Consider the following 11,474-nt stretch of genomic DNA (forward strand, 5'->3'; position numbering starts at 1 on the left):
GGGCTTCAGAGAGGGGAGGGGTTGAGGAGGCGGCATGCTGAATTCTTCGATTGCGCGCATTTGGAGGCAAAATCAAGTATATACTGTAATTATCGGATTGCATTATCGGTTGAATTTTTTTATTATCTGGATTATCTGTGTGACCTCATAATTGCCATTATCGGCCGATAATTATCGGTGACCGATATTATCGTGTATCTTTAATTTTAAGGATTCTTATTGGGGGAAAAGGCATTTATTTGAATGATAATAACAAAGTAAAAAGAACAAAAAAAAAAAAAAAAAAAAAACAATTAAAAAAATATAAATAATTCTAGATTAAATAATTAAAACTTTTTAAAAAAGTAAAAGAAATTGCAATAAATTTGAAAAAAAAAAAGAAGACTAATTCAAATAAGTGTGGCCCAGCTGTATTTTGCTCAGGGAATTTTATTTCATTTTGTTTTGTTTTCTATATCTCTTGTGACCTCACATAGCTCAACTCTTTGGCTGCCATTGACGGCAATAGACGTCCAATCCATATTAACTGGGAGCTGCTGGAAGCCATCATTCAATGGCTTCCAGCCCCTCCCAGTTAAAATGAATTGGCTGTCTATTGTTGTCAATAGCCGTTTTCAATATAAATTCCCCTCTTTTACCAACTACCCCAACTAACAGTGGTATAAAAAAGTATGTGAACCTTTAGGAATTTGTCACATTTCTGCATAAAATCAGCATTATGTGGATTGATCTTCGTCAAAATCACACAGATGTCAAAACAGTGTCTGCTTTAACTAAAATCACCCGAGGTTTTCATATTTTAATGAGGATAGCATGCAAACAATGACAGAAGGGGGAAAAATAAGTAAGTAAACCCTCTGCTTAAGGAGACTTAAAGAACAATTGAAACCAATTTTTACCAAACAATTTAAGTCAGGTGTGTGCCCAATCACTGATGAGTGGTTTAAAGTAAAAAAAAAATCATTAAAAAGTTAAAAGTAAAAATTGTCTTGATAAGAGGTATTGTCAGATGTGCATCATGGCTCGGTCAAAAGAGCTGTCTGAAGACCTGCGATCAAGGATTGTCGATTTGTATAAAGCTGGGAAAGGATACAAAACCATCTCTAAAAGTCTGGATGTTCATCAATCGACAGTCAGAGAAGTTGTTTACAAATGGAGAGAGTTTGGCACTGTTGCTTCTCTCCCAAGGAGTGGGCGCCCACCAAAGATGATGCCAACAGTTCAGCGCAGAATACTCAGAGCGGCAAAAAGAACCCTTGAGTGTCTGCTAAAGACCTACAGAAATCACTGGCACAGTCCAATATCTCTGTGCACACATCGACTATATGTAAAACTATTACCAAGAATGGTATTCATGGGAGGACGCCACGGAGGACGCTACTGCTGTTTAAAAAAACATTGTTGCTCGTTTAATGTTCGCAAAAAGGCACTTGGACACCCCACAGAAGCTTTGGCAAAATATTTTGTGGACTGATGAAATCAAAGTTGAATTGTTTGGAAGTAACATACAACGTCATGTGTGGAGGAAAAATGGAACACCTCACCAACATCAACACCTCATCCCCACCATAAAGCATGGTGAAGGGAACATCGTGATTTGGAGCTGTTTTGCTTCATCAGGGCCTGGATGACTTGCGATCATTAATGGAAGAATGAATTCAAAGGTTTATCAGGATGTTTTGCAGGAAAACCTGAGGCCGTCCGTCATACAGTTATAGCTAAAAAAGAGGATGGCTGCTGCAACAAGACAATGATCCAAAACACAGAAGTAAATCAACTTCAGAATGGTTTCAGAAGAACAAAATACACATTCTGGAGTGGCCAAGTCAAAGTCCAGACTTGAAACCCATTGAGATGTTGTGGCATGACCTAAAGACAGCGATTCATGCCAAACATCCCAGGAATCTGACTGAAATACAGCAGTTTTGTAGAGAAAAATGGGCCAAGATTGGTCCTGATCGATGTGCCAGACTGACCTGTAGCTACAGGAAGCGTCTGGTAGAAGTTATTGCTGCCAAAGGGGGGACAACAAAACATTAAATGTGATGATTCACCTTATTTTTCTCCCCTTCTATCACTGTTTGCAAACAATCCTCATTATAATATGAAAACCTACAATTGTTTGTGTGGTTTTAGTTAAAGCAAACACTGTTTTTACATCCGTGTGATTTTGACAAAGATCAGATCAAGTTTGATGGTGATTTTATGCAGAAATGTGAGAAATTCCAAAAGTTCAGATACTTTTTCAAACCACTGTATACTCTGTGACCTGGGCTGGCAATGAATAAGTTAAAACTAGGGCTGTTTAACGATTAAAATTTTAATCGAGTTAATTACAGCTTAAAAATTAATTAATCGTAATTAATCGCAATTCAAACCATCTATAAAATATGCCATATTTTTCTGTAAATTATTGTTGGAATGGAAAGATAAGACACAAGACAGATATGTACATTCAACATCTGGTACATAAGTACTGTGTTTATTATAACAATAAATGGCATTAACATTATTAACTTTCTGTTAAAGCAATCCATGGATAGAAAGACTTGTAGTTCTTAAAAGATAAATGTTAGTACAAGTTATAGAAATTTTATATTAAAACCCCTCTTAATGTTTTCGTTTTCATAAAATTTGTACAAATTTTCAATCAAAAAATAAACTAGTAGCTCGCCATTGTTGATGTCAATAATTACACAATGCCCATGTGGTGCTGAAACCCATAAAATCAGTCGCACCCAAGCGCCAGCAGAGGGCACCAAAACACCGAAAAACACAAGTAACAAGAGGACATTACACTGTGCTGTCATTTTATTCTGTTTAAGCGGGGCATTTGTGTTAAATGCGTCAAATATTTTAACATGATTAATTAAAAAAATTAATTACCGCCCGTTAACGCGATAATTTGAACAGCCCTAGTTAAAACTAATGACTGATAAATAGTTGTCCGCTGTGAAATGGTTAAACCTTTTCAGACAGACGTCGGGTATCCTGGCATTAATGACGTCACCAGCCACAACAAAGCGTCGCCATATTGAAAACAGGGCAAAAGACGAGTCACAAGCAGTTGCTCTGTTGTGCATTGTAACACAAACGCGTTGAACTTTCGTCTTATTTGCGGTCTTTTTTCCGTTGGAATGACTAAAAGTTGCTGTGTTGCGGGTTGTCACACAAGGAAGAGTTCGGAGCCGCATTTGAAGTTCTTCATTCTTCCTCGTGAGAAGAAGAGAAACAAATGGCTGAAAGCAATTAATCGAGGAACAGTAAAATGAAGACGGCTCCATGGACTATTCTCGGAACCTAAATCCAAGCGCATTTACGTTTGCAGCCGACATTTTATTACTGGTGAGTAAACTCTAATCTATTTTTTTGCCCCAATTAGCTGCTAGGATTCAATAGACTAGGCAGTGGTTATTATTACCGTAAACAGCAACTCGCAAAGCGTTATTTTTCTATTGCCGTGAACTGATTAGTCATTCGGCATATTATTGGCCTGGTGGGAATTGATTATTTTGCCGTGACGTGTTCACGGCTAATTAACGTTTGGAGGCGAATTACCGGTGACGGCAGAAATAATCACTCCGTATATACTAACAGTTTCTTAGTTCCACGCAGTACATATTCCACGTAATTGATAATGGTCAACTTTGGGTGACTTTATGAGGTAGTTGTAGATGTTTCCGAACTCCACTGCAGGCCATTCCTTTGGATTGTTCATCCAGCTATCAGCTGCGACTTTGTATGGGCAGACTTGCAAGCCAATACACGGTAATTTTAAATTGTATCGCCTCCTCGCGTCTGTCGGCAGTGACTAGTGATAATAGTATAAGCCATGTTTAAGGCGTTTTTATGAAAAAAGACGCAAAACACACCTGAAATATATAAATTTCAGACATTTGTCTACGGAATGTTTAGCTGTGCATGCCCCCTTCGCAAAATAGCGACACGTTGCTAAGCGAGGTGACGTCATCGTGACATCACGCCGACTTCCTCCATAGAGCATTATACAAGTTAAAACTGCAATAACAAGAGCAACACCCCAACATGATGCCCAATCACTTGTGTAGGAAAGCCCAGTTAATGTGTATGTTGTTTATGTTTATGACTGGGCCTTTAAGATGAGCGAATGAACATCTCATTGTTCTGGCCCTTTGAGAGGGTAGGACCCTCGCCCTTTATTTTTTTTCTTATAACAGGGTGCTTAATGATAATCCACAGTTGTGTGTTACCGCTTACCATAAAAAAACTGTATAAATGGTATGAGAGATGTAAGTAGAGTTGCAGAAATGTGTATTAATGACATGCTAGTATCTTCGGGAGATGATCCATGCCTACGTAAATATAGCCCGTCGACGAGGATGATCAATATCTATAGTATATTAAGCCACAACTATAGAGCCTACCCACCAACGTCATAAAACCACGTGCTCGCTGTATGGTTCCGCCCACTTGTCCGTCATTTTGACTCTGTATTAGCATTGTTTTCAATTGATGGCGGAATTTAAAATGCATTTCATGGAAGACCCGGTGCTTTCTGATGCCGCAAACTCACTGGATCTGTTGCATAGAAGGCGTTATGAGGAAAAGCTTCGTTCTATACAGTCGCTAGATCCATATTTGATGCCCAAATCGATGTTTTTCGACCCACTGTCTTCGCCCTGTCTGCCTGACATCTGCTACGCTGATATTTACAATTATCTTGTCCACACAAAATCAGCCTATTCCCACGAAAATTTGAAAAACTTCAAGAGCTTGGAGGCTTATAAATACTTCGTTGCTGGTTGGGTGAAACAGGTCCTCGTTCGGCAGGAATCTATCTTGTGCTTGGAAAGGTGAGTTACGAAATTTTCAATTCAAAATCTTTTGTTATTGCTAACATCCACTGTCAAGTCTAATGTATTTCATGTCGTTTGTCAATGGAGTTAAGGCTTTTAATGTTTATATGGTTTAGCGATAGCACTCTCACGACATACATACGTGTATGTTGTCGGCGATTAGCCTAGCAATGATCTTAATTGTGGTTATTTGTCAGCCCCGTAGACGAGGCCAGTTTCTTTCACTTGGTACCAGCTAAATATTATTCAAAAAAAATAACGATGGTGGAAGAAAGGGAAGTCACAAACATCTTGAATTTGAAACTATGTCGTACTACGTCGTATGTTGTCGGCGATTAGCCTCGCAATGATCTTAATTGTGGTTATTTGTCAGCTCCGTAGACGAGGCCAGTTTCTTTCACTTGGTACCAGCTAAATATTATTCAAAAAATAACGATGGTGGAAGAAAGGGAAGTCACAAACATCTTGAATTTGAAACTATGTCGTACTACGTCGTATGTTGTCGGCGATTAGCCTCGCAATGATCTTAATTGTGGTTATTTGTCAGCCCAAAACCCCCTAAGTATATCCTAAATGCATTTTACCGGCTATAAAATGACTACTACATAGTCTGTGGTGATTTTTTGGTGCCCAGTTTTCACGTTGAATTGCAGCCGTCCATTTCGCTCTCCTCTTTGGATCCCTCGGAATACGGTAAAACTTCAAGTCTCTCCTTCCATCTTCTCTGTTAGTGCAACCAACAGCCACACACGCCTTCACCATTTTGATTATTAATGTTAAGGAGCAGAAAAACACGCCGTAAATAGGAGAAATGTACGTAGCCGTAACAGGTTAACACTATGTTTTGACGGACAAGTGGGCGGTACCATTCAGGAGAGCGGAGCTGTGACGTCACGTGGGTAGGGTCTATACCAATAGAACTGGGTATGAAAAGGGAAAGTATGAAATGAATGCTGAATAAATATTTTTAACAAAAAACAACTATGAAGTTTCCTTATCAGAGTTGACACTTTAACCGAAAATGAAATGCTTATCAGTCTTGAATCCTGAGAATGCTCCTCTTCTCCAAATCATTCATCTCTTTGAGGATAAGAGCAACATTGTAGCGCAGCTCGTGGAATTTGGATGTTGGCACCTGCACAGAAAAAACAATCAAAAAATATATATCATTACATTCCAGGATGACTAAAAATAAGTCATTTGATAAGTTTGCACTTTAGATGTTGAGGCTCTGCGACTGTTCTGTGATCTGAAGAAACACTCGCGTTCAACTCGTTCATCAACATTGAGCCTGAATGTAGGAGTGTGGCGCCCCCTTTTGACTGAAGTATCTTTCTCATTTACAAACGCCAATGCTTGGGATTAGGATATTGTTTGATACACATAATACAAGGTGATTGCAACACATACTGTACAGTACATTATTTGAATTCCAATTTTAAACGTGATTTTTGTTTGATTTCCTGTTTTTTCTACGAAATTAATTGAAACTATTGTGACTTCTTTCCCTCAGTTTTTTTTTTTTTTTTAAAAATCAAAAACAAAACTAATGTTGACTTCATTGGTATGATAATATAGTTTATATATTGATAACAGTACAGTTTAATATAATGTGTACTATTCATTTATTCCTCTCCTGAACCGCTTATCTTTGCAAGGGTCGCGGGGGTGCTGGAGCCTATCACAGCTAACAGAGGGCAGGAGGCAGGGTACACCCATAACTGGTTGCCAGCCAGTTGCAGGTCACATAGAGACAAACAAGCATTCACGCACACACTGAACAATTTTGAGTGTCCAATCAGCCTACCATGCATGTTTTTGGGATGTGGGAGGAAACCTGGAAAAAGCCCACGCAGGCACTGAGAGAACATGCAAACTCCACACAGAAAGACCGGATTGAGCCCTTGATCTCAGAACTGTGAGTAGGCATGTGCCGGTTACCGGTTTCAACGTATACTCTTTTATATATATATACTCCTATATGCTATATACGCTAAACTCTTGAACTTATTTCCCCCATCAAAGAAAACGAAATGGCAGGTATGGGAATACTTCGGCTACAGAAAAGTTACAGATGGCCGCGGCTTAGACGAGGAGGGCCAACCGACATGTAAAACATGTTTGCGGAGGGTGGCTGCTGAGGAAGCAATACCTCCAATATGATTCTGCATTTATACAAAATTAAAGGTTCGTAAACACAGTCATTAACCTTTCCCACTAGGTACGAGAGTTAACTCCATTGTGTTCAGTGTGACTTTCAGTGGTTAAACGTGGTGTTTTTTTCTCTCTGGCAACTGTGTTGTGAGAGTGTGGGTATAAGGTAAACATGACACAAGTCATACACACATGCTTGTGATGGAAAATAATTCAATTATTTTTGTTCTGATGGTAATAATGTTGAGCTGTGGCTGTGGGTTTACGCTCTCCAAAGGACTGCATTTATTTTAATTTTATTTAGAATATTTCGTTATTTTTTTGTTATTTTTAAAACGTATTTTAACATTACATAATAATTGCTAATATGTTTTGAAAAATACAATTCTTGTTCAATGAGAAAAGTTTTTTTAACCCAGATATCTCAAAGTAACACATTTTAAAGCTGTAATTGCAATACCGTGATACCGTGAAACTGTAATATTTCTACTTAAGGTTATCATTAGGGATGGGAATTGATAGGATTTTTACGATTCCGATTCCATTATCGATATTGCTTAACGATTCGATTGTTTATCGATTCTCTTATCGATTCTAATTTGGGGAAAAAGAAGAACAAACGTTTTGATTGGCATCGAGTTTGTTTAATCAGAAGTCACAACCTTACAAACTCACAACGAGATCAAAAGAGGCCCAAAGCCTCAATGTTAACTGTGGCAATAAGTGGCAAATACACAAGAATGTGTAACATTTTACTGAAACATTTATCTAATAGAAATAAAAAGTATTGGTATATATTGGCAGATAGTTTGTTGTTCTGCCTTTGGCAATATGTGTTAAAGCAGGGGTCCCCAAACTTTTTCCTGTGAGGGCCACATAACTTTTCCCTTCTCTGATGAGGTGCCGGGGTCAGTTTGTAACAGAAAAAGTGTGACGATTGCAGAAGTGCATAAATGTAAAAAATTATTGTTTTTCAGAAAGCCACAATCAAATAACCCTTTCTGGATTCTTTATAATAATAATAATAATAATTAATAATAATAAAAACACTATTAATTAAATAGATAATAACCAAATAACCCTCTCTGAATTCTTCAAGGAAAAGGCCAGGAAATAAATAACACGATTGAGAAAAAAAAAATTCAAAATGGTCGGACCAAATGTGGAGGCGGGCCGTATTTGGGCCGCGGGCCGCAGTTTGGGAACTGCTGGGTTAACGTGTATTATTTTACCATTACATTGAATTGCATGCCTTTTAGTTTTTGTGGCGCTTACACGCTCAAGTGGGGGCGCCCTTGCGCTTCCTCACGCGAAGAAGAACGCGCTCACGTGAAGAAGAGCGCGCTTACACCCAAAGAAGAAATGCCGCATCCAAGTGAGTGAGCGAGTTAGTGAGAGAGGGAAACACTTCTACGAGCCTACGTTCTTTGTTAATGTTAATATCTACAGAGGCAACGCCTGTATGTATCATCTTTTGTGTTGTTGTTGTGTTTCCACTCGCGATCGGACACTTAAATCCAGTTGTGTAGTGGTTTGAACGATGTGCTAATGCTAGCGAACGAATGCTAACCATTTGTTATTACTGTTATTAGCAGCTAATCATCGTCGATTTACGTTGATGCAAACCTGTTTGTTATTGGGGACGAAATTGATTTGTTTCATTTCTATTCTTAGTTTCACTCTTCAAGTGATGGTTGAATAAAGTCAGCAAATTATACCAACGTCTTCTGCATCGTCATTTGGGAGTTTAGCTAGCTGTATAGCCAGGACTGAGCCTTAGCCTCTCTGTGAGGACAGCGCAGTATTCCCTCCCGATGCAGTTATCGCCACCTTGCAATGACTGCAAGTCGCTTTGTTGTAATTTTTCCTCGTGAAGTGAAGACACACTTTCGAGCGTTTGAACCTACGTGCTGTCATTGTTATGTTTATGGCTGCAATGCTTGTGCTTACCCGTCGTAACCTTTCATTTTCACACTCTTTCCTGGTGAAGTGTAGTCAAACTTTGGAGCGAGTGGTTCTTAGCGCCATGCTAGTTTGATGCGTCTGGACAACAACACACGTCACAACGCAATACGCGTCTTTAGGAATCGTTAAAGGGATCGTTAAGGCTTTTTCATTGTGATGTCGAGGCCTCGAAACACTCGGAACCGGTTCCGAATTGGAATCGGATTTCGATTCCCATCCCTAGTTATCATACCATCAGAATCTCTGTCTGTAAGGTGGACGAGCTAACCAATAATGGTTTCCTAATGGTGCCCAAATTCCAGAATAAATCATATTTAATTATTTAAGTACCTCAAATTGGTGTACACTTCCATTTGACAGCTTCATGTTCATCAAGACAGAAGGCTGCAGTGCTCTGGCCAAAGAGCTGAGGAGACGAATTTGTCAAATTTACTTTCCAGACCCACACCAGAGAATTGTCTATGATCTGGTAAGCCACCCTCTCTGCTTTACCTTGTAGAAATGGCGACATCTACTCTCCATTTAAATTCATCCAATGTAGGTAGGTGAGGATCCCTCTGAGAAGTTGCGGCTTCTAGAGCTGCACGACTACAATTACAGAAATGAGAGGCAGCAAGGATGTAATTTTACACGCTATTTACTGAAGATCACAAGAGTTGCTTGATAATCTCAGCAAGGAGTAATTTCATAATGCATAAGTGAAAATACACACCGATTCCCAAAGACCACACTGCAGAAATCTGTGATGAAGTCTTCTGGTATCCTGAAGTCACAACAAAAAAAAAGTTACAAACTGGGAAGAGTGTAGCAGCTGTAATCAAGTGTTGATACTTGCCTCAGTTCTCGAAGATCTTCTTTAAAAGCCTACAAAGGAAAATAAGTGAGTGATTATATCTTTCCTGATTTAAAAATACAAAATGACCTTTAATTTTAGCGTGTGTGCGTCCAAGATATGTAAGTGAAGATGATTAAATCTGCCGCAGTCTTGCTTTTTACCAGAAGATGACGAGGTAAATTATAAAATAATGAACCCATATGCACCATTTACTCGTCAAACTCAATGTTACGTCTGTCAAATTCTGAATCCGATGTGTAAACTAAACCTAAACAATATTGGAAAAAAACTATCATTGCGATTTTTGGGGTGGTTGCGATATCTTAATTAAATATATTATATATATATCATATATTAAAACTGGAAGAATTTGGTTAGATACTTTGGTTGACTCACCATGACCACATTTTATTCATACAATACCGTTTATTCCGGGCTAAGGGGTTTAATTTGTGAATAATGACAATTGCTGTATATAAACAGCATTGGTAGGTAGCAACGCATTCCATTTACCCAGTACATTTACTTGAGTAACTTTTTTAGAAAAACGTACTTTTTACTTTTACTTGAGTAAATTCCTGAAGAAGAAGAAGAAACGCTACTGTTACGCCACTACTTTGGGCTACGCTAGAGTCAGTACATTTTTCCTCTTTATTCTACATACTGACTTAATTTTTGTCAGCGATGCCAACAGTAGCTCCACCAGTTTCACCAATGAGATGTCACAACAATTATCACATGACACAATTATACCAATCAAACTCAAGCTTGCTGTTCTTCTATCATGCCAGCCTGTTCAATCACACCATCTTTAAAGCACCATAAAAAATTAAGTATTTGCTGTATGCGCTGAGAAAAAAAACATTTAAAAGTAATAATAATAAAAATCAAACATTGTAAGCAGTTACTCACAATGTTACTAATTACTTATGTATACTTTTCACCAAATACTTGTTTACTTGAACTTGAGTACATTTTTAGTACAATTTTTGCCTACTCTTCCCAGCTCTGATAAAAGGGATCCAGGAGGCCATGTCCCTGTACACCTGCTTTTATGAGGCAAAAAAAAAAAAAAAACGTCCTGCGTTAGGACTATTGCGCATGTGCACATTGCGATGGCGATGTTCAAACGATATATTGTGCAGGCCTAGTGAAAACCAGTAATTTCAAGTTATGGCAGTAGGCTCACCTCCTGTTTAAGTAATGTCTGCGGTATACGAACAGCCTCTGACAACAATCTGTACATCCCAGCTACAATGTGACTGAGCTTCTCTTGTGGAATGACACTGTTCTCTGCGATTGTCTTCATCGTGTCTCTGCAGTCCTTTCCTTCCAAGGCATTCACTACCGCTGAAAATGGAAAGATCAAAATTAAGTATAAAATACAACATAGTAATTAAAACCTAAAAATCTATTTCCATCATTAGCATTCACCTTTTAGTAACTTTCTAAATAGCTCTTGCTCCACTTCCTTCAAGTTTTTTGACATCGACTCGATTTCAGCTGGTATTCTACCTCCCAGAAAACTGGTGTCCTTTATTTGGGTTAACGACATTTTCAAATCTTCAAAATTTTCACTAATAGTCCCTAAAATGCAGTAACATACAAAGCGGTCATGTTTTCTTTTCGAGGACACGACAACTTCCGTGTCACGTCACGTGATTTGGTCCTCGTGTACGTGTAGT

The 11,474-nt window shown here is 38.5% G+C and overlaps 1 protein-coding gene across 1 annotated transcript; it reads right to left on the reverse strand.

Annotated features, from left to right (window-relative positions):
• Nucleotides 1–248: 248 nt before the first annotated feature.
• commd5 (COMM domain containing 5) lies at nucleotides 249–11,468 on the reverse strand. The gene is made up of 7 exons (XM_057850632.1): nucleotides 11,224–11,468; nucleotides 10,979–11,139; nucleotides 9,790–9,818; nucleotides 9,667–9,717; nucleotides 9,447–9,542; nucleotides 9,285–9,360; nucleotides 249–5,970 (listed from the first exon to the last, which is right to left on the reverse strand). The coding sequence occupies exons 1-7, from the start codon at nucleotides 11,342–11,344 to the stop codon at nucleotides 5,869–5,871; spliced, it is 636 nt and encodes a 211-aa protein (XP_057706615.1). The 5' UTR covers nucleotides 11,345–11,468; the 3' UTR covers nucleotides 249–5,868.
• Nucleotides 11,469–11,474: the final 6 nt, after the last annotated feature.

Source organism: Corythoichthys intestinalis, chromosome 11 (genome assembly GCF_030265065.1).
Source record: "Corythoichthys intestinalis isolate RoL2023-P3 chromosome 11, ASM3026506v1, whole genome shotgun sequence".
Classification (NCBI taxonomy): domain Eukaryota; kingdom Metazoa; phylum Chordata; class Actinopteri; order Syngnathiformes; family Syngnathidae; genus Corythoichthys; species Corythoichthys intestinalis.